The 24,675-nt window shown below is 26.9% G+C and overlaps 1 protein-coding gene and 1 pseudogene across 1 annotated transcript; both read left to right on the top strand.

Annotated features, from left to right (window-relative positions):
• Positions 1–24,675, top strand: part of LOC149062623 (uncharacterized) — a 512,259-nt pseudogene that overhangs the window by 418,004 nt on the left and 69,580 nt on the right.
• On the top strand, positions 565–24,637 carry LOC149062626 (uncharacterized). The gene is made up of 5 exons (XM_089221956.1): positions 565–730; positions 808–864; positions 22,303–22,506; positions 22,910–23,064; positions 24,383–24,637. The coding sequence occupies exons 1-5, from the start codon at positions 565–567 to the stop codon at positions 24,635–24,637; spliced, it is 837 nt and encodes a 278-aa protein (XP_089078082.1).

The following is a 24,675-nucleotide window of genomic DNA, read 5'->3' as shown; positions in this document are numbered from 1 at the left end:
GTAGGCACAATTTTTTTTTATAAGCATTTAAAGTTCAAATTTTGACTAAATACGTAAGAATTACGGCAATGTTCAAATTATCTTAGATAGAAATTCATAAAAGTTTTTCTTTTTAATTCTAAGATTTGAAAATTTAATACAAGTCTCCTAACATATTTTTACAATAGAAGTTGAAAAATAAAAGAAATACATAGTCACAATTTTTTTTTATAAGCATACAAAGTTTGAATTTTTACAAAATATTACAAAATATTACGAAAATTCGTAAATTATTTTATGCTAGAAATTCATAAAAAATTTTCCTTTTATATTTAAGATTTGAAAATTTAATACAAGGCTCATTATATATTTTTACAATAGCAATTGAAAAATAAAAGAAATATATAGTCACAATTTTTTTTTATAAGCATTTAAAGCTCAAATTTTGACTAAATACGTAAAAATTACGGCAATATTCAAATTATCTTAGATAGAAATTCATAAAAGTTTTTCTTTTTAATTCTAAGATTTGAAAATTTAATACAAGTCTCCTAACATATTTTTACAATAGAATGATATAAAGACATGACAGTCATCGAAGGTGTTGAACAAAAAAAAATCAATTTTTTGTCGGTCAACAACTCAGGCGAGTTGCAATTGAAAAAAACTGATATCTATTACTACCAAGTGCAGGGTCAATTGCACGTGGCTAATAAACAAACCTGTTATTTTGTAGTTTGGACACCAAAAGGTAAGTATAATAATACTATATAATATCCAAACCTAATAAAGTTCTTACATAAAATAACATGTTATATTTCTATTTAGATATTTTTATCGAAAAAATTGAGCGAGATGACGACTTTTGGAAAACTAAAATGGAAAGTCAGTTGATACAATTTTATAAAAACTATTTACTGGCTGAAATAGTGCAGCCAAAAATAGTAGTATAAAATGTATATGAATGTAAATAAATATATTGTAATATTAATTTTTTTAACTGTGTGTTACTCATTATTAATAATTTATATTATTCGTTCTTGTGATCTATGTTTTCCTTTTTTATTTATTTGTTCAAGTGTACAACGTACATTATATTATTTTTAGGTATTCTAACTAATAAGAAATGTAAATAAGCGGTTAGTATAAATATTACGAACGGAAACGAGTGTCGTATAATATTAGGTATTTAATACTTATTAGTTATTAGTATTGGACATTAGTTGATTAGTAGATAAGATAACGTAATTGTAGACCGCTAGAACAGCATAGTGCCCAGTAGCAAAGAGCGGTAGTCTGCGGGTCGCGGGAGATATATACGTACGCGCATGCACATGTCAACGCAATCGCCAGACAGAAAAATTACTAGTGTGATTTTTTTCTCAAAACACACTTTACGGGAAAAACTCTCACACCTCGTAGATTGGTCCGATTTTCGAAATTTTTTTTTTGTTAGATAGAGGAATATTTTTTACAGGGCGCATTGGACTTCGATTTTTGATTACGTTGCTAAAAACAAAAAATAATACAAAAACTAAAAAGTTGTAAAAATGGATTAAATTCAAACTTGTAATATAAGATCTAGAAAAATAATTTTGAAAATCCAAGTCCAATGCGCCCTGTAAGGAGTCTTCCTCTATCTAACAAAAAAAAAAATTACGGAAATCGGACCAATCTACGAAGCGTGAGAGTTTTTCCTGTAAGGCATGTTTTTGAGCAAAAAAACAGGTCGCGTGCAGGCCCCTTAAATCCGGAGTTGTCCCTAGACAATAAGTCATGGTGGGAGAGCTTTTTTCAATAATAAAAATGTATTACTCCACTCGAATTATTATCATTATTATATATTAGGTACAGTTTTCGCCACTTATAGTGATTACCTTCGTTCAAAAGTACCTACTTGATCACTATAACCGGAAATCACTAAAAGCGGCGACTGGAGAAACATGTATAAAATAATGTAAAAATATTTAAATATTAAAATTATATTTATTTAGTATTATCATTTTTTATTTTTAATAATCTAAATATTTTTATTTTTTATACTATACATACCTACGGTATACTGAACAACGAACGAAAACAAACTGCGTATAAAGTGTAAAATATTGGTGCTTGTCAGAACAAAAACGGTTTCAAACATGTACGAATGGGGCTAGGTAAATTGAGTCCGAGATAAGTTTGGTACATTTTGAAAGTGTTAAATTGAGTCCCGGGGATAAATAAGTAGTAGGTAAGTTGAGTCCCGGAAAAAATAAGGTAGTAGGTAATTTGAGTCCCAGGAAAAACGATTTATATGCATTAAATATTTAAAAATTTGCACTATAAAATTTTTATTTGTGATTTTTCCCCTCTCAATTTACCAACCCCGGTACGAAATGTTATGTTATTATGAAGTATCGCTTATTACGTGGGTTACATTAGAAAACATAAGCTTGATTAAAGTTCATGATTAAGATAATTGTCATTCGTAATAGTTTCCCTGTAAACAAAAAGGTGATAGGTATTATTTTAAATTTTATTTATATTTTATATTTCTGATCACAATAACCGAAAACCTGAACACTGTATTCGACGAAAAATTCTCTTATAACGACTGTTTGTTCCGTTCATGGCATTTTTGATCGCTATATATGAGTGGCTGATTCTTATAACCAGTGAACACTAAGCGGCGACTAAAAACTAAAAATATAAAAAATCGTTGGTAGGTACATTGAAAAGAAAACTCTTTATTAAATATAAAAAAAAACAAATCAAAAAATATTAAAAATGAAATAAAAATAAAAATTATAGAACAAAATCTAATTTTCTGTTGATTTTTGAAAACATAATGGCTTTATTCACGTCTAGGTACATCAATATTATATTTCTTTTTTCATTTGATGATTGTGTCTGTGAAAAATTCAATAATGATAGATATTAAAATGATTATCATTATTTCGATCCAATAATTTGATTCAAATATATTTAATTTACCTATTTATATAGTATATTATATTAACTACTATAATTAATACTAAAATATACTAAATACTATTGATTATAAATGTTATTTTGTGCCCATTCAATTTAAAAATAACAACTGATGCAGGGAATGGGCCATTCCAAATGTCCTGGATAACTCAGGTTCCACTAAGGAATATAATAAAATCAGTCGGCGCGATTAGATATTACCGAATTATAAATAGAACTATTCAACGATCCACAGAAAAATGTAGTAATTTATTATTATAATTTATTAAGCTTATTAATATTAAATATATATTCTACGTTTGCCAAAATTATAATACACAACACATTACTTGAGGTTCAATGTTTTATTATCAAAATCATGTTATTACAATACAAGATACAAAATATGAACTTCAAATTCTCATAAAAATTTAATTTGACTTTTCGGTAGAGATTTTTTTTGATAAAATTAGGCGTACTTATGAAGAATCTTATATTAAATTTTCAATTGTTAGATTCAAAAAGACAAATTTTTATGAATTTCTAACTCAAAATAATTTGCTAACTTTCGTGTTTTTTCAGTATTTTGTCAAAATTTGAACTTTAAATGGTTATAAAAAGAAAACCGTTTTTAATATTTTTCAACCACTATTGTGTCAATATATAAGAAGCATCGTATTAAATTTTCAAGCTTTTTTACCCCACAAATAAAGATTTATTGACATTCAAAAAAAAAACCTAAAAAGTTGGAAACTATAAGTATATCCGTAAACAGCTTAAAACAAGTCAAAATATTTTAAAAATTGTATCAAATATAGAAAGTGTTAATATAAACAACCAGTGAAAATTTCATGTATCTACAGACATTTTTTTTAGAATTACACCAAAAACCGTAATCGATTTTGACCAAAATAGAGTTTGCGTAAAAATTCCCGTTTTTTCCTTAATTTTTCATTTGTTTTTCACGGCGCTTTTGAAAACTACTGGGAAATTTTTACTTTTGACCCCCAAAGTTCCATATAGGTTCACTTTCCTATCAGAAAACATGCTGTTAAAGAATTTCTAAGCATTTTTACTCTCCTAAAACGTGATGACAGACACAAAAAAGTTAAAAAATAAAAAAGCACACATCATTGTAAAATCAATACATTCATCGCTTCGCTCAGAATCTAAAAAAAAAGTATTTGAATACATATTCATATTATTACATTTATTCGAATACTTAACAATTTTACAAGACTGAACTGCAGTCTGCAAGCATAAAACGTTACTTTCTATTGGGAATAATAAAAATCTTGCCCGTCTGAACAACAGCGCTCAGCGGTTTTATTCTTGCAAATTTAATCAATTAGGAATTGAAAAAAAAAAATCATAATTTTTTAAATAGTAATCATCGAATTATAACGAGTAACGACTATAATTAATTGTGTGTATACAGTCTATGGGGGGGGGGGGGTTGATCACCTTGATCCCCCCTCGTAAATACGCCACTGGGGGGGAGGGCATCGCTCTGTTTTGTCCGCGCCTGATCAAGGTTAGAGAATAATCGAGAAAAACAAACTAAAAATTAAGGGAAAAACGGGAAATTTTACGCACACTCATTTTTCGACAAAATCGATTTTGGTTTTTGATGTAACGTTAAAACGAATGACCGTAGATACATGAAATATTCATCGAATGTTTATATAAGTAAATTCTATCCACCATGCAATTTTCAAAATATTTCGACTTAAGTTGAACTATTCATAGGCATTTGAAATTTTCGATCATTTTTAGTTTTTTTAAAATTAATAACGATAAAAATGTATTTGTAAGGCAGAAAAGCTTGAAAATTTAATACAAGGCTCTTAACATATTGTTACAATAGCAGTTTGAAAAATAAAAGGAATACATACTCATAATTTTTTTTTAAGCATTCAAAGTTTGAGTTTTGACAACATATTATGTAAAAATCACAAAAATTCACAAATTATTTTAAGCTAGAAATTCATAAAAAATGTTCCTTTTAAATCTAAGATTTGAAAATTTAATAAAAGTTTCCTTACAAGTTTTTGAATCTTTATCACCAATAAAAATTCCACCGGAAATTCAAATTAAATTTTTATGAGCATTTGAAATTTAAATTTTTACAACATTGGATATCCACTGGATTTCACATTTAGTGATTTTCTTATTTTGGTGTAACTCTAAAAGTCTAAAACAAATGACCGCAGATGCTTGAAATTTTCTCTGAATATTTATATAGACATTTTCTATATTTGATAACATTTTCAAAATATTTAGATTTGTTTTGAGCTGTTTACTGACATTTTAATTTTTCAACTTTTTTAGTTTTTTTTTCTATAAATATCGATAAAAATTTATTTGTTCGGTAGAAAAACTTTAAAATTTAGTACAAGGCTTCTAACACATTTTAACAATAGCAGTTGAAAAATGAAATAAATTCATAGTCACAATTTTTTTTTACAAGGATTCAAAGTTTGAATTTTGACAACATACGTAAAAATTACAAAAATTCATATATTATTTTAAGCTAGAAATTCATAAAAAATGTTCCTTTTATATCTAAGATTTGAAAATTTAATACATAGCTCTTATCGTATTTTTACAATATCAATTGAAAAATAAAAGAAATGCGTAGTCACAATTTTTTTTTACAAGCATTCAAAGTTTGAATTTTGATAACATATGTAAAAATCACGAAAATTCGCAAATTATTTCAAACTAGAAATTCATAAAAAATCTTCTTTTTAAATCTAAGATTTAAAAATTTTTAATAATCTATAATATATCCTAGACAGATAAACCGTCTTCGCTCAGAATCGTTTTTCGTATACAATGATATAATATCATTGGATTCAAATTTAATTCCATCCATTACAGTAACCCACTTGTAACCTACTGTACAGCAGAGCGACATCCACGACTTACCCGCCTTTTTTCTTTTATTCGCTTCACTCGTTTTTGTTTTAGGTACAGATATATTATAATATAGGTACCCAACGAAAACAAGAAGTATGAATAAAATAAAATATAAATTATAAATTCTTAACTAATTTACAAAGGTTACGTTAGGATTTAAAAAATATAATAATGTAATAACTATGGCTGGAATTTTGATGTCCTTAAAAAATCTCAAAAATGCAAAAATGACTTAAAAACTCAAAAAAATGCACTAGGCTATATAAATTAATTTAAATTATTATAGGTTAAACAATGGAAATATATTTATAAATGATACTACAGTAATTTATTTTAGATTCTGAACGAAGTGATGAATGTATTGATTTTAGAATGATGTGTGTTTTTTTTTGTGTGTCTGTGTACAGCATAACTAGTTAAAATAATGCTTCAATTTCAAACTTTGGGGGTGGTTTTCGATGTAAAAGTGAATATCATTGGTGCATTATAGGTCAAAAGTAAACACTTTCCAACAATTTTCAAAAAAATCGAGAAAAACAAAAAGAAATGACAGAAAACGGGAATTTTTACTCAAAACCAGTTTTCGACCAATTCGATATTTTTATATGGTTGTAATTCAAAAACTAATAACTGTAAATACTTGAAATTTTCACCAAATGTTAATGTTAGTAATATCTATATACAGTTTAATTTTCAAAAATTTTCTACTTTTTTTGAGTTATTAATAGACCACTGAAATTTACGATTTTTTTGAGAATTTTTTTTTTGAAGTGTCGGTAAAAAAATGTTGGACTACCAAAAAAACTTGAAAATTTAATACACGGTTCCTTATGAGTTGTTCTTATTGTAGCTAAAAAAAATTAAAACTCGTAAGTCACAATTTTTTTTAATAAGCGTTTACAGTTCAAAATTTTACAAAATCTGTCGAAAACGCGAAAATTTGCAAGTAATTTTGAAGTTGAAAAATCATAAATTTTTTTGCGTTTATAACTAAGGATTAAAAATACAACACTAAGTTAACCATAAGTTTTCCTTCAAGTAGCTATAGAGAAAACTCGAAGCATCATTATAGGAAAAATGTTAAGTGCGTTTGAATTTTAAATTTTTACGAAATAGTGTAAACAATAACGATTTATCCTCAAACGATTTAAACATTTTTTATTATTCAAAAATTATAAGTCGTAGATACTTGAAAATTTGATCAGTTATTTAGATTGGCATTTTCTTTACATGATTTAATTTTCAAAATATTTTGACTTTTTTTGAGATATTTATAGACGACTGAAATTTTCAATTTTTCTGAAAGTTTTTTTTTGAATTGTCGATAAATTTTTTTTGGCTCAATCAAAATACTTGAAAATTTAATACAAAGTTCCTCATAAGTTATTCTTATATTGATTAAAAAGTTATATGAATAAATAGGCACAGTTTTTTTTTTATTAGCATTTGAAGTTCAAATATTGACTTAATACGTAAAAATTACGGCAATTTTCAAATTACCTTAGATAGAATTTCATAAAAGTTTTTCTTTTTAGATCTAAGATTTTAAAATTTGATACAAAGCTCCTAACATATTTTTACAATAGCAGTTGAAAAATAAGAGAAATATATAGTCACACATTTTTATTTTTTTTTATAAGCATTTACAGTTCAAATATTGACTAAATACGTTAAAATTACGGCAATGTTTAAAAGTTCAAATTATCTTAGATAGAAATTCATAAAAGTTTTTCTTTTTAATTCTAAGATTTGAGAATTTAATACAAGGTTCCTAAAATATTTTTACAATAGCAGTTGAAAAATAAAAGAAATGAATAGTCACATTTATTTTTTACAAGCATTTAAATTTAAATGTTGACAATACACGTAAAAATCACGAAAATTCGCAAATTATTTTAAGCTAGAAATTCATAAAAAACTTTCTTTTTAAATTTTTAATAATCTATAATATATCCTAGACAGATAAACCGTCTCCGTTCAGAATCGTTTTTCGTATACAATGATACCTATCATTGCATTCAAATTTAACCTACCTTAGTCAGAGGTCCACCCCACCCCCAATGTACAGTAGAGCGATACCCACTTACCCGCTTTTTTTATGTATGTAAGGAATTATAAAATTAATAAGAAATAATAGATACGACGATAATTTGAGCGGGAAGCCTAGCCAAGTAAAATTGTAATCGATAATAATTAGTTGTGCTAAACATTTTATTATTCGTACCATCAGCTGTTATTGTCCATAGTGTCTAATTGTTAATTGGAACAATTTTGGTTTATTTTATGAACAAATTGTAAAAAATATTCTAAAAGCTAAAACAATGCGCTAAAATTGTCAAAAGTGCAATAAAAAAAAACTACTTTAAAATAATCAATATCACCCAAAACACATTTTATACTTACGGTTAAGGATCGACGTTTTAAGTGTTTCGACACCAGAAAGAAGATGCCTTTGCATCAAAATTCCAGCCCTAGAAATAACTAATAATATTTTTCACAATATACTTGCCTATGCAGTTATTCATCGGAGATCTTTCAAGCAATATCTTGAACTCAGATAGTACAGTACTATTGTACTAATATAGTAATATCATTCCAAATGATATAGATATCTCCATGTGCCTATTTGTCGCTTTACAAACCAGTATTTCACGACCATGTCTTAAAAAAATAACTGAATTTTTAATGAGGTTAAGTTATTTTAAGCTTCAACTTTCTAGATAGTTTGTAACTTTTATAAGTTGTACGAAAAATAACATTTAACATTAAACTTAACTTATATCATTCTATATTAACTTGCCCAGCCTTGCGATACACTGTAGGTACATACCTTTAATAATAAATATGTTGGTCTTCACTGCAACCACAACAAATCTCATTTAATTTGCGACAACTTAAATGCGTATTATGTAGTATAAGCATAATATAGTAAAAAAACATTTGGTATCATAGTAATAATTAATAATATTTTATATTATGATGGTACTCGTAAATGCATGATATATCTATGGTACCTACAGGGTAAGTTTACCATTAGTACAGGATTTAAGTATTGATCGCGTGTAATTTATAAAATATAAGAGGAGAAGTAAAAAGGAATTAACTGTTCCAAAAAATAATTAAAAGTTCAAACATTATCTTTTTTAAATTTAAATTTTCTTTTTCTGATGATTTTTAGCATGTAATGTCTTGATGTGTACTCTTCAGAAATACATGTACACATTTTGTAAATAACAATTTTATTAATGTATTTTATTATTTTATTAATTTAGGGAATGACCATTTTTGATTACGAAAAGCCAAGTGGAGAAGAGTAAAGACCTTAACACCTCATCTGTTAATGAGATAAATTATTCTTGAAACATCTATATAATAAAATGCTCCTTCGTCTATACATGATTTTTCCACTGATTCGTAGAAGCCCATCCGCTACACCACCGAAAAAAATATATTTCAAGAATTTATTAGTTATCTTTACTATACTGCTTTATATTATATTGTAGCCGATACAATTGAATAGAATTCCCAGACGGAATGCGTACAGGCGTCAGGCGCCTTATTTGTGATGCCCTATACAAATGTAATAAATCAATGGGGGTGGACACTATTCATTCTGATGGCAGTGAAATCTCCATGTGCGGTCGTATGTCATCCCATATCATCCCAAATAAATCGCCAACATAATATAAAAACATTCTTAAACCCTTAGTGCTCTGTGGACTGTGACATCCATTTTCTACACCTAAATGCTGCATAGCCGATTATATATTATTGTATTATTATAATATTCACTTATTTTTACATGGGTAACAACTTGAATATGGTTATAGACAATAATAATTTTATATTTAAATTATAATGATCAGTAATGATCTCGCTGTGGTGAATTTCCGGAATACAATTTGTATCTCAAAATTATTGAAATATATTGAACAAATACAGTTAATACATTAACATCTGAATTATATAAAAAGTTACATAAAATTACAGTTCTAAAATAGAATTATTTATCGAATATAAGTTAGGGGAAAAATTGGAAAATAGGTCAATGAGTAAGTATCGTCTACAAGTTAAAATTGGCTTCAAATATGCATACGAAAAACAATTCTGAGCAATTGATCACTCTATATATCACTCTATATTACAAAGCATATAATATAATATATACTCATATTTAATTTTCAATTATACTTATTTATTGTACTATTAGTAATATGGTAGGTTGAATTAATTTTGGCGAAAACATTGTATTTATGATACAGTAGACGCCGCTTATAAGACTCACTTTGGGACCAGCACAAAGTGAGTCTTATAACCGAATGAACCTTATAGGCGAAGTGGAAAAAAAAAATTAATTACGTATTTATAAATTTTATTTTATTACATATTTTGCTTTGATTTTATTAATACATACATTAAAATAATTAAACGTTAATACATATTACATATAAAAATTATTTTTGAAAAAAATTAAATTTAAATAATTAAACGTAAATTTATATTACATATAAAAATTATTTTTGAAAAAAATTAAATTTAAATAATTAAACGTAAATACATATTACATATAAAAATTATTTTTGAAAAAAATTTGTAATTTTAGTTTGTTTTTTATTTTCTTCTAATATTCCGAAAATATACTGTTCGTATTCGTATTGATCGTATTTATCTGCGATAAAAATTATTATACGTTATTAGGTACCAACAGAAACTAGAAATAATCAACACGAATATTATTTAATTTTTCAATACCAATTTATTTCTAAATTATAACCAAAAAAGTTTGTTTTCTACTATTTATTTTACGAAATTTGAGTCTTATAATCGAAGTGTTGAGTCTTATAACCGATTTTTTTTTAATGTATTTGGACACGTCCGGACCGTTCCAGACGATTTTGAGTCTAATAAGCGACTGAACCTTATATCCGTGAGTCTTATAAGCGGCGTCTACTGTATTTGATTAGTACAATACTTTATAGGTAGTTATAGTTTTATCATTCTATATTATTATATTTAACTTATATGTAGCAATGAATATAATATTTGTAATTGTGAAACTAGGTCATACGAAACCGTTTACTAAATCATGTTCTTTCATTGTATGTTGTAATAAATAAAAAAAATATTATAAACAACTTATATGTGTTAGTTTTGAATCTAATATCTCGTGAACGTATAACTCAGTGAATAAGTGTGTTAAGTTAATTTTAAAAATAATGTCATGTTTCAGGTAAGTAAGTATAAGTATAAATAACTCCCCCCAGTCCCCACTATCATCACTATTAACTAATCTACTGAACTGTATACGTTAAAAATTTTTTTAAATCTTATTACCATATTTTTTTTCAACAGATTTAGTATATACCTAATATACTTACAGAGGAAAAAACGTCAGTTCAAAGTATATGTTCCATCAATTACATTAAACTAGATTTTAGATTCTGAACGGAGTGATGAATGTATTGATTCTACAATGATGTGTGTTTTTTATGTGTCCGTGTACACTGTGTACAGCATAACTACTTGAAATAATGCTTCAATTTTAAACTTTGGGGATAGTTCCCTATGGAAAACTGAATATCCTTGGTGCATTATAGAGGTCAAAAAAGTTAACATTTTCCAACAGTTTTCAAAAAAATCGAGAAAAACAAAAAAAAAATTACAGAAAAACGGGAATTTTTACGCAAAACCAGTTTTCGACCAAATCGATTTTTTTATATGGTTGTAATTCAAAAACTAATCACTGTAAATACTTGAAATTTTCACCAAATGTTTATGTTAATGTTATCTATATACAGTTTAATTTTAAAACATTTTTGACATTTTTGACTAACGCGAAAATTTGCAAGTAATTTTGAAGTTGAAAAATCAGTTATTATGAAGTATCGCTTATTACGTGGGTTACATTAGAAAACATAAGCTTGATTAAAGTTCATGATTAAGATAATTGTCATTCGTAATAGTTTCCCTGTAAACAAAAAGGTGATAGGTATTATTTTAAATTTTATTTATATTTTATATTTCTGATCACAATAACCGAAAACCTGAACACTGTATTCGACGAAAAATTCTCTTATAACGACTGTTTGTTCCGTTCATGGCATTTTTGATCGCTATATATGAGTGGCTGATTCTTATAACCAGTGAACACTAAGCGGCGACTAAAAACTAAAAATATAAAAAATCGTTGGTAGGTACATTGAAAAGAAAACTCTTTATTAAATATAAAAAAAAACAAATCAAAAAATATTAAAAATGAAATAAAAATAAAAATTATAGAACAAAATCTAATTTTCTGTTGATTTTTGAAAACATAATGGCTTTATTCACGTCTAGGTACATCAATATTATATTTCTTTTTTCATTTGATGATTGTGTCTGTGAAAAATTCAATAATGATAGATATTAAAATGATTATCATTATTTCGATCCAATAATTTGATTCAAATATATTTAATTTACCTATTTATATAGTATATTATATTAACTACTATAATTAATACTAAAATATACTAAATACTATTGATTATAAATGTTATTTTGTGCCCATTCAATTTAAAAATAACAACTGATGCAGGGAATGGGCCATTCCAAATGTCCTGGATAACTCAGGTTCCACTAAGGAATATAATAAAATCAGTCGGCGCGATTAGATATTACCGAATTATAAATAGAACTATTCAACGATCCACAGAAAAATGTAGTAATTTATTATTATAATTTATTAAGCTTATTAATATTAAATATATATTCTACGTTTGCCAAAATTATAATACACAACACATTACTTGAGGTTCAATGTTTTATTATCAAAATCATGTTATTACAATACAAGATACAAAATATGAACTTCAAATTCTCATAAAAATTTAATTTGACTTTTCGGTAGAGATTTTTTTTGATAAAATTAGGCGTACTTATGAAGAATCTTATATTAAATTTTCAATTGTTAGATTCAAAAAGACAAATTTTTATGAATTTCTAACTCAAAATAATTTGCTAACTTTCGTGTTTTTTCAGTATTTTGTCAAAATTTGAACTTTAAATGGTTATAAAAAGAAAACCGTTTTTAATATTTTTCAACCACTATTGTGTCAATATATAAGAAGCATCGTATTAAATTTTCAAGCTTTTTTACCCCACAAATAAAGATTTATTGACATTCAAAAAAAAAACCTAAAAAGTTGGAAACTATAAGTATATCCGTAAACAGCTTAAAACAAGTCAAAATATTTTAAAAATTGTATCAAATATAGAAAGTGTTAATATAAACAACCAGTGAAAATTTCATGTATCTACAGACATTTTTTTTAGAATTACACCAAAAACCGTAATCGATTTTGACCAAAATAGAGTTTGCGTAAAAATTCCCGTTTTTTCCTTAATTTTTCATTTGTTTTTCACGGCGCTTTTGAAAACTACTGGGAAATTTTTACTTTTGACCCCCAAAGTTCCATATAGGTTCACTTTCCTATCAGAAAACATGCTGTTAAAGAATTTCTAAGCATTTTTACTCTCCTAAAACGTGATGACAGACACAAAAAAGTTAAAAAATAAAAAAGCACACATCATTGTAAAATCAATACATTCATCGCTTCGCTCAGAATCTAAAAAAAAAGTATTTGAATACATATTCATATTATTACATTTAATCGAATACTTAACAATTTTACAAGACTGAACTGCAGTCTGCAAGCATAAAACGTTACTTTCTATTGGGAATAATAAAAATCTTGCCCGTCTGAACAACAGCGCTCAGCGGTTTTATTCTTGCAAATTTAATCAATTAGGAATTGAAAAAAAAAAATCATAATTTTTTAAATAGTAATCATCGAATTATAACGAGTAACGACTATAATTAATTGTGTGTATACAGTCTATGGGGGGGGGTTGATCACCTTGATCCCCCCTCGTAAATACGCCACTGGGGGGGAGGGCATCGCTCTGTTTTGTCCGCGCCTGATCAAGGTTAGAGAATAATCGAGAAAAACAAACTAAAAATTAAGGGAAAAACGGGAAATTTTACGCACACTCATTTTTCGACAAAATCGATTTTGGTTTTTGATGTAACGTTAAAACGAATGACCGTAGATACATGAAATATTCATCGAATGTTTATATAAGTAAATTCTATCCACCATGCAATTTTCAAAATATTTCGACTTAAGTTGAACTATTCATAGGCATTTGAAATTTTCGATCATTTTTAGTTTTTTTAAAATTAATAACGATAAAAATGTATTTGTAAGGCAGAAAAGCTTGAAAATTTAATACAAGGCTCTTAACATATTGTTACAATAGCAGTTTGAAAAATAAAAGGAATACATACTCATAATTTTTTTTTAAGCATTCAAAGTTTGAGTTTTGACAACATATTATGTAAAAATCACAAAAATTCACAAATTATTTTAAGCTAGAAATTCATAAAAAATGTTCCTTTTAAATCTAAGATTTGAAAATTTAATAAAAGTTTCCTTACAAGTTTTTGAATCTTTATCACCAATAAAAATTCCACCGGAAATTCAAATTAAATTTTTATGAGCATTTGAAATTTAAATTTTTACAACATTGGATATCCACTGGATTTCACATTTAGTGATTTTCTTATTTTGGTGTAACTCTAAAAGTCTAAAACAAATGACCGCAGATGCTTGAAATTTTCTCTGAATATTTATATAGACATTTTCTATATTTGATAACATTTTCAAAATATTTAGATTTGTTTTGAGCTGTTTACTGACATTTTAATTTTTCAACTTTTTTAGTTTTTTTTTCTATAAATATCGATAAAAATTTATTTGTTCGGTAGAAAAACTTTAAAATTTAGTACAAGGCTTCTAACACATTTTAACAATAGCAGTTGAAAAATGAAATAAATTCATAGTCACAATTTTTTTTTACAAGGATTCAAAGTTTGAATTTTGACAACATACGTAAAAATTACAAAAATTCATATATTATTTTAAGCTAGAAATTCATAAAAAATGTTCCTTTTATATCTAAGATTTGAAAATTTAATACATAGCTCTTATCGTATTTTTACAATATCAATTGAAAAATAAAAGAAATGCGTAGTCACAATTTTTTTTTACAAGCATTCAAAGTTTGAATTTTGATAACATATGTAAAAATCACGAAAATTCGCAAATTATTTCAAACTAGAAATTCATAAAAAATCTTCTTTTTAAATCTAAGATTTAAAAATTTTTAATAATCTATAATATATCCTAGACAGATAAACCGTCTTCGCTCAGAATCGTTTTTCGTATACAATGATATAATATCATTGGATTCAAATTTAATTCCATCCATTACAGTAACCCACTTGTAACCTACTGTACAGCAGAGCGACATCCACGACTTACCCGCCTTTTTTCTTTTATTCGCTTCACTCGTTTTTGTTTTAGGTACAGATATATTATAATATAGGTACCCAACGAAAACAAGAAGTATGAATAAAATAAAATATAAATTATAAATTCTTAACTAATTTACAAAGGTTACGTTAGGATTTAAAAAATATAATAATGTAATAACTATGGCTGGAATTTTGATGTCCTTAAAAAATCTCAAAAATGCAAAAATGACTTAAAAACTCAAAAAAATGCACTAGGCTATATAAATTAATTTAAATTATTATAGGTTAAACAATGGAAATATATTTATAAATGATACTACAGTAATTTATTTTAGATTCTGAACGAAGTGATGAATGTATTGATTTTAGAATGATGTGTGTTTTTTTTTGTGTGTCTGTGTACAGCATAACTAGTTAAAATAATGCTTCAATTTCAAACTTTGGGGGTGGTTTTCGATGTAAAAGTGAATATCATTGGTGCATTATAGGTCAAAAGTAAACACTTTCCAACAATTTTCAAAAAAATCGAGAAAAACAAAAAGAAATGACAGAAAACGGGAATTTTTACTCAAAACCAGTTTTCGACCAATTCGATATTTTTATATGGTTGTAATTCAAAAACTAATAACTGTAAATACTTGAAATTTTCACCAAATGTTAATGTTAGTAATATCTATATACAGTTTAATTTTCAAAAATTTTCTACTTTTTTTGAGTTATTAATAGACCACTGAAATTTACGATTTTTTTGAGAATTTTTTTTTTGAAGTGTCGGTAAAAAAATGTTGGACTACCAAAAAAACTTGAAAATTTAATACACGGTTCCTTATGAGTTGTTCTTATTGTAGCTAAAAAAAATTAAAACTCGTAAGTCACAATTTTTTTTAATAAGCGTTTACAGTTCAAAATTTTACAAAATCTGTCGAAAACGCGAAAATTTGCAAGTAATTTTGAAGTTGAAAAATCATAAATTTTTTTGCGTTTATAACTAAGGATTAAAAATACAACACTAAGTTAACCATAAGTTTTCCTTCAAGTAGCTATAGAGAAAACTCGAAGCATCATTATAGGAAAAATGTTAAGTGCGTTTGAATTTTAAATTTTTACGAAATAGTGTAAACAATAACGATTTATCCTCAAACGATTTAAACATTTTTTATTATTCAAAAATTATAAGTCGTAGATACTTGAAAATTTGATCAGTTATTTAGATTGGCATTTTCTTTACATGATTTAATTTTCAAAATATTTTGACTTTTTTTGAGATATTTATAGACGACTGAAATTTTCAATTTTTCTGAAAGTTTTTTTTTGAATTGTCGATAAATTTTTTTTGGCTCAATCAAAATACTTGAAAATTTAATACAAAGTTCCTCATAAGTTATTCTTATATTGATTAAAAAGTTATATGAATAAATAGGCACAGTTTTTTTTTTATTAGCATTTGAAGTTCAAATATTGACTTAATACGTAAAAATTACGGCAATTTTCAAATTACCTTAGATAGAATTTCATAAAAGTTTTTCTTTTTAGATCTAAGATTTTAAAATTTGATACAAAGCTCCTAACATATTTTTACAATAGCAGTTGAAAAATAAGAGAAATATATAGTCACACATTTTTATTTTTTTTTATAAGCATTTACAGTTCAAATATTGACTAAATACGTTAAAATTACGGCAATGTTTAAAAGTTCAAATTATCTTAGATAGAAATTCATAAAAGTTTTTCTTTTTAATTCTAAGATTTGAGAATTTAATACAAGGTTCCTAAAATATTTTTACAATAGCAGTTGAAAAATAAAAGAAATGAATAGTCACATTTATTTTTTACAAGCATTTAAATTTAAATGTTGACAATACACGTAAAAATCACGAAAATTCGCAAATTATTTTAAGCTAGAAATTCATAAAAAACTTTCTTTTTAAATTTTTAATAATCTATAATATATCCTAGACAGATAAACCGTCTCCGTTCAGAATCGTTTTTCGTATACAATGATACCTATCATTGCATTCAAATTTAACCTACCTTAGTCAGAGGTCCACCCCACCCCCAATGTACAGTAGAGCGATACCCACTTACCCGCTTTTTTTATGTATGTAAGGAATTATAAAATTAATAAGAAATAATAGATACGACGATAATTTGAGCGGGAAGCCTAGCCAAGTAAAATTGTAATCGATAATAATTAGTTGTGCTAAACATTTTATTATTCGTACCATCAGCTGTTATTGTCCATAGTGTCTAATTGTTAATTGGAACAATTTTGGTTTATTTTATGAACAAATTGTAAAAAATATTCTAAAAGCTAAAACAATGCGCTAAAATTGTCAAAAGTGCAATAAAAAAAAACTACTTTAAAATAATCAATATCACCCAAAACACATTTTATACTTACGGTTAAGGATCGACGTTTTAAGTGTTTCGACACCAGAAAGAAGATGCCTTTGCATCAAAATTCCAGCCCTAGAAATAACTAATAATATTTTTCACAATATACTTGCCTATGCAGTTATTCATCGGAGATCTTTCAAGCAATATCTTGAACTCAGATAGTACAGTACTATTGTACTAATATAGTAATATCATTCCAAATGATATAGATATCTCCATGTGCCTATTTGTCGCTTTACAAACCAGTATTTCACGACCATGTCTTAAAAAAATAACTGAATTTTTAATGAGGTTAAGTTATTTTAAGCTTCAACTTTCTAGATAGTTTGTAACTTTTATAAGTTGTACGAAAAATAACATTTAACATTAAACTTAACTTATATCATTCTATATTAACTTGCCCAGCCTTGCGATACACTGTAGGTACATACCTTTAATAATAAATATGTTGGTCTTCACTGCAACCACAACAAATCTCATTTAATTTGCGACAACTTAAATGCGTATTATGTAGTATAAGCATAATATAGTAAAAAAACATTTGGTATCATAGTAATAATTAATAATATTTTATATTATGATGGTACTCGTAAATGCATGATATATCTATGGTACCTACAGGGTAAGTTTACCATTAGTACAGGATTTAAGTATTGATCGCGTGTAATTTATAAAATATAAGAGGAGAAGTAAAAAGGAATTAACTGTTCCAAAAAATAATTAAAAGTTCAAACATTATCTTTTTTAAATTTAAATTTTCTTTTTCTGATGATTTTTAGCATGTAATGTCTTGATGTGTACTCTTCAGAAATACATGTACACATTTTGTAAATAACAATTTTATTAATGTATTTTATTATTTTATTAATTTAGGGAATGACCATTTTTGATTACGAAAAGCCAAGTGGAGAAGAGTAAAGACCTTAACACCTCATCTGTTAATGAGATAAATTATTCTTGAAACATCTATATAATAAAATGCTCCTTCGTCTATACATGATTTTTCCACTGATTCGTAGAAGCCCATCCGCTACACCACCGAAAAAAATATATTTCAAGAATTTATTAGTTATCTTTACTATACTGCTTTATATTATATTGTAGCCGATACAATTGAATAGAATTCCCAGACGGAATGCGTACAGGCGTCAGGCGCCTTATTTGTGATGCCCTATACAAATGTAATAAATCAATGGGGGTGGACACTATTCATTCTGATGGCAGTGAAATCTCCATGTGCGGTCGTATGTCATCCCATATCATCCCAAATAAATCGCCAACATAATATAAAAACATTCTTAAACCCTTAGTGCTCTGTGGACTGTGACATCCATTTTCTACACCTAAATGCTGCATAGCCGATTATATATTATTGTATTATTATAATATTCACTTATTTTTACATGGGTAACAACTTGAATATGGTTATAGACAATAATAATTTTATATTTAAATTATAATGATCAGTAATGATCTCGCTGTGGTGAATTTCCGGAATACAATTTGTATCTCAAAATTATTGAAATATATTGAACAAATACAGTTAATACATTAACATCTGAATTATATAAAAAGTTACATAAAATTACAGTTCTAAAATAGAATTATTTATCGAATATAAGTTAGGGGAAAAATTGGAAAATAGGTCAATGAGTAAGTATCGTCTACAAGTTAAAATTGGCTTCAAATATGCATACGAAAAACAATTCTGAGCAATTGATCACTCTATATATCACTCTATATTACAAAGCATATAATATAATATATACTCATATTTAATTTTCAATTATACTTATTTATTGTACTATTAGTAATATGGTAGGTTGAATTAATTTTGGCGAAAACATTGTATTTATGATACAGTAGACGCCGCTTATAAGACTCACTTTGGGACCAGCACAAAGTGAGTCTTATAACCGAATGAACCTTATAGGCGAAGTGGAAAAAAAAAATTAATTACGTATTTATAAATTTTATTTTATTACATATTTTGCTTTGATTTTATTAATACATACATTAAAATAATTAAACGTTAATACATATTACATATAAAAATTATTTTTGAAAAAAATTAAATTTAAATAATTAAACGTAAATTTATATTACATATAAAAATTATTTTTGAAAAAAATTAAATTTAAATAATTAAACGTAAATACATATTACATATAAAAATTATTTTTGAAAAAAATTTGTAATTTTAGTTTGTTTTTTATTTTCTTCTAATATTCCGAAAATATACTGTTCGTATTCGTATTGATCGTATTTATCTGCGATAAAAATTATTATACGTTATTAGGTACCAACAGAAACTAGAAATAATCAACACGAATATTATTTAATTTTTCAATACCAATTTATTTCTAAATTATAACCAAAAAAGTTTGTTTTCTACTATTTATTTTACGAAATTTGAGTCTTATAATCGAAGTGTTGAGTCTTATAACCGATTTTTTTTTAATGTATTTGGACACGTCCGGACCGTTCCAGACGATTTTGAGTCTAATAAGCGACTGAACCTTATATCCGTGAGTCTTATAAGCGGCGTCTACTGTATTTGATTAGTACAATACTTTATAGGTAGTTATAGTTTTATCATTCTATATTATTATATTTAACTTATATGTAGCAATGAATATAATATTTGTAATTGTGAAACTAGGTCATACGAAACCGTTTACTAAATCATGTTCTTTCATTGTATGTTGTAATAAATAAAAAAAATATTATAAACAACTTATATGTGTTAGTTTTGAATCTAATATCTCGTGAACGTATAACTCAGTGAATAAGTGTGTTAAGTTAATTTTAAAAATAATGTCATGTTTCAGGTAAGTAAGTATAAGTATAAATAACTCCCCCCAGTCCCCACTATCATCACTATTAACTAATCTACTGAACTGTATACGTTAAAAATTTTTTTAAATCTTATTACCATATTTTTTTTCAACAGATTTAGTATATACCTAATATACTTACAGAGGAAAAAACGTCAGTTCAAAGTATATGTTCCATCAATTACATTAAACTAGATTTTAGATTCTGAACGGAGTGATGAATGTATTGATTCTACAATGATGTGTGTTTTTTATGTGTCCGTGTACACTGTGTACAGCATAACTACTTGAAATAATGCTTCAATTTTAAACTTTGGGGATAGTTCCCTATGGAAAACTGAATATCCTTGGTGCATTATAGAGGTCAAAAAAGTTAACATTTTCCAACAGTTTTCAAAAAAATCGAGAAAAACAAAAAAAAAATTACAGAAAAACGGGAATTTTTACGCAAAACCAGTTTTCGACCAAATCGATTTTTTTATATGGTTGTAATTCAAAAACTAATCACTGTAAATACTTGAAATTTTCACCAAATGTTTATGTTAATGTTATCTATATACAGTTTAATTTTAAAACATTTTTGACATTTTTGACTAACGCGAAAATTTGCAAGTAATTTTGAAGTTGAAAAATCATAAAATTTTTTTTGTTTATAACTAAGGATTAAAAATACAACATTAAAAATTTAAAATTATAATGATGTTTAAAAATATATTTTTCTGCAGTATAGGACCTTATATACACACTTTTTTTTACAGTCTAGAAACTTCCAAATGTACCTTTTTCTATTGAGTAGGAAATGATATATATAAATATGTATATATATATTACCTGCTATGTCGTTTGTAGGTACGTACATTTGCCCATTGTACTTATTGTGTTTCTTGCACTACAGTGAGGGTAGGTAGGTAGGTACCTTGACCAGCGTATAGGTAGCGTCAAGTGTTCGTATATATATGTATAATACAATAACATTTCGATGCTCAACTGGTGGTAGGAACCAACACCATTACTGTTGCCACCACCGTCGTGTAACATAAAAAGGGACGCAGAATTCAGATCGTCATTCGTATGCTAACAGTGCTATTTAATTTAAAATTGTTCTCGGCACTAGCAGACTTGGTCGAGATAGGCTGTATTTTTTTCCATAATTTTAACATAATATTCATATCTCATTAAATCTACATTACACGATGAAATATACGGCATTTACAATCGTCACGCTTGCCATCATCTCATCGATTGTGGCATTGACAAATAATGGTTACGAAGAACGGCCGTGGTCGACAGAAGATATTGAAAACCACAAAAATAGTGAGTAAATAGCATTATGTATTATTTTTAAAACACACATGTTAATTATGAATAATTACTATCATTCAGATGTTTGAGAAATCTGTATTATGTTTAAAATGTATATTTATTGTTTTACGTCTCTAAATATTTGATATGTGTTATATACTTCGAATTTAAGTTTAATTTTTTATTTTCAAGTTTTTAATCATTCTATAGATTAGTCATACAATATAAATAAATCGTTGAAAAAGTGATAAAATCACCGGGTCTACCTGTTATAAACATAAAAATTAAGTGACCCAATTACCGTTACCTTTTGGAAAAAAAGGTTAATATTGTGAGGTAATTATCGGATTCCCCTTCTAAGCATCCTCACATGGGACTGATAATAGTAGAATCGGTATCGGTGGCAGACCGTCACACAAAGGAATGCACAGAATTTTGGTGGTCCTCATGATAACATTTAGAATAGAATATTTATTATTTTTAATATTACAAACACCAAACAGTATAATTCACCTAATAGTGAAATAAGGTACTAATTGTCTTCTTGTGTTTTTTTAGTAATGGATAGTCTCAATGGTCGTGTATGTCCTCCATTTGGAAAAAAGGCGAAATTCGAGGTAGAGACTATACAAACGAAGTCGCCGATGTACGGATGTGCCTATATGGCAAAAAAAACTCAACAAAGCGCTGTTCCGTTGTTACATTTGTGGTTGGAGCGTTCCGAACCAAAAAAAATACATGGCCATTGCAAAAACATGACTAGTACGTATAACGAACTACTACAACTGTAACATTATAATGGTGGTCGGGGGTTGGTAAGGTGGGTTGCGTGGGTGGGTATTGGACCCATGCTTTTTAAAATTTGCGGTCACCAAACTCTGCATAAAACTCAAATAAAATTAATTACAATAGTATTAATTTTCGTTATTCTACAGCATATTGTATGTTTATATAATAACATTATCAGATTGACTTGCGCTTTGCACACATATTTCTTTATTTTATAAGGATATTAAGTACCTACTTTATTGGAGAGTATAATATAAATGTATTTTAATATTATATTGAATATTAATGTACTATAATTAATGCTATACCTAGTATTTTTTGCCAAGCAATATCTTTAATCATACTCATGAATATTTCATCTAATTGTTTCTATCAGATATGGACCACTTTACTTTTGAGTGCTTGGCAAACATTAAACAACCCAACATAGACGAAGTTAAATTGGGTTTTAAGTACATATCACTACTGGAACATACTAATGCAGAAAATATGCAGAGTCAACCATCCAAACCACGATCCCACAGATGTGCCGTGAGTATATTACACGTTATTTTATATTATATTATATTATTCTATATATTCTTTATAATGTAGACGAATTCATGCAATCAATCTGATTATTTGAATGGTAATTTGTGTGTGTGGGGGGGGGGTTGTAGTGAGTATGTGGTTGAAGAAGATTCTTATGTACACGCATGAAATATTAACTATTATGGATTTAAAATTTTTAAGTGGGTGGTTGGTAGAATAATACTTATTATTTGTGTATTTGATCATTGTATACTAATTCTATTTTCAGGGAAAATTTTATTTTAATAATTCAAAACTAATAAAAGTTCTTACTTGTAATTATTATATGCGATAACTAAACCACCACATACCTCTCTTTAAATAATTGAACTTCTTATTTTCCATACCTAGTAAAACCATTTGAGATTTAAAGCCCTCGTATTGTATATGTATACAATCCCAAATGTTTTTAAACGGTTTGACGATTTATATTTCATATATATTTATTATCAGTGGCATAATTACGGAGGTGCACGACAGTGCACTTGGACCCCCTGGTATTATGTTGAAGATTAAAAGATATACTTTTGTGCCAGCATATACTGAACTTTATACCTCTTTAAATACAATATCATCTATATTTCATTGATTTGTTGAATTTTTTTTAAACTTATTTAAGAATGCTGTTATCACTTTAATTAATTTTATAAATATTAATTTATAAAATATTTATTATATACATATTATATTTTTATATGCATAATGTATCATAGTACAGATACAGCTCATATAGTATTTAAAATATAGGTACCTACAGATTTTTATCTTTGTTTATGTTATATTGTTATCAAATATAAAAAGATACCTATTTAGTACATGCGAGCAATGCAATTAGCTTTAAATATGAGTAGTAATATGACTTACCTAATTTATAATTATTGATAACAATTTTACACCTGCTGAAATTTAATGGAATTACGCCAATTTTTTTTACACCGAGTAAATATAATACATTGTGTTAACCATAGTAACCATAGTATCTAATAAACATTCACCATCACCAACTATTCCGGGGAAAGCCCCATTATAATTACAATATTCATCAGCAGTGTTTCTAATTGTTGTCCTTCGTGCTGCCGTATTTACACTAATATCACTCCTGTGTCGTGTATTAACTTTAATCTTATTGTAAAATCTGAAGGTCTAAAAAACAGTGACCTCAAAATTTGTGGTTGTAGATTGGGGAGGGGGGATTCAGTGTACCTATATTTACATACACATAATTTATAGTTGATTTAATTTATTTCTCTCTATCTGTATTTTTCCTTTCTGTCCACAGTTGTACGATGTGAGGGACGTGGACGACAAGATGCTCAGAATAATCCGAATAGTGATTAGCAAGCCAGTGGTAGCAGCAGGTACATTCAACACAACCCTGTGCAAAGGGCTCTCAGAGCTTTTAGATCGGGATGAGCTGCCATTCGTCCACGAGGGATCTCGATATTGGCCTGACGGATCGATGTACCTATATTTATTAGGAAGAAAGGCAAAAATCTTTTACACTAATCCAACTACTACCACCTATCGTCCATAAATATGTGTATAGGTACCTTTACATCATTACATTATGAA

This window comes from Diuraphis noxia, unplaced genomic scaffold (genome assembly GCF_037042655.1).
Source record: "Diuraphis noxia isolate RWA-SAM2 unplaced genomic scaffold, SU_Dnox_SAM2 contig0001, whole genome shotgun sequence".
Taxonomy (NCBI): domain Eukaryota; kingdom Metazoa; phylum Arthropoda; class Insecta; order Hemiptera; family Aphididae; genus Diuraphis; species Diuraphis noxia.
The sequence above is the reverse complement of the archived record's forward strand: the minus strand, read 5'-3'. Positions and strand labels throughout refer to the sequence as shown.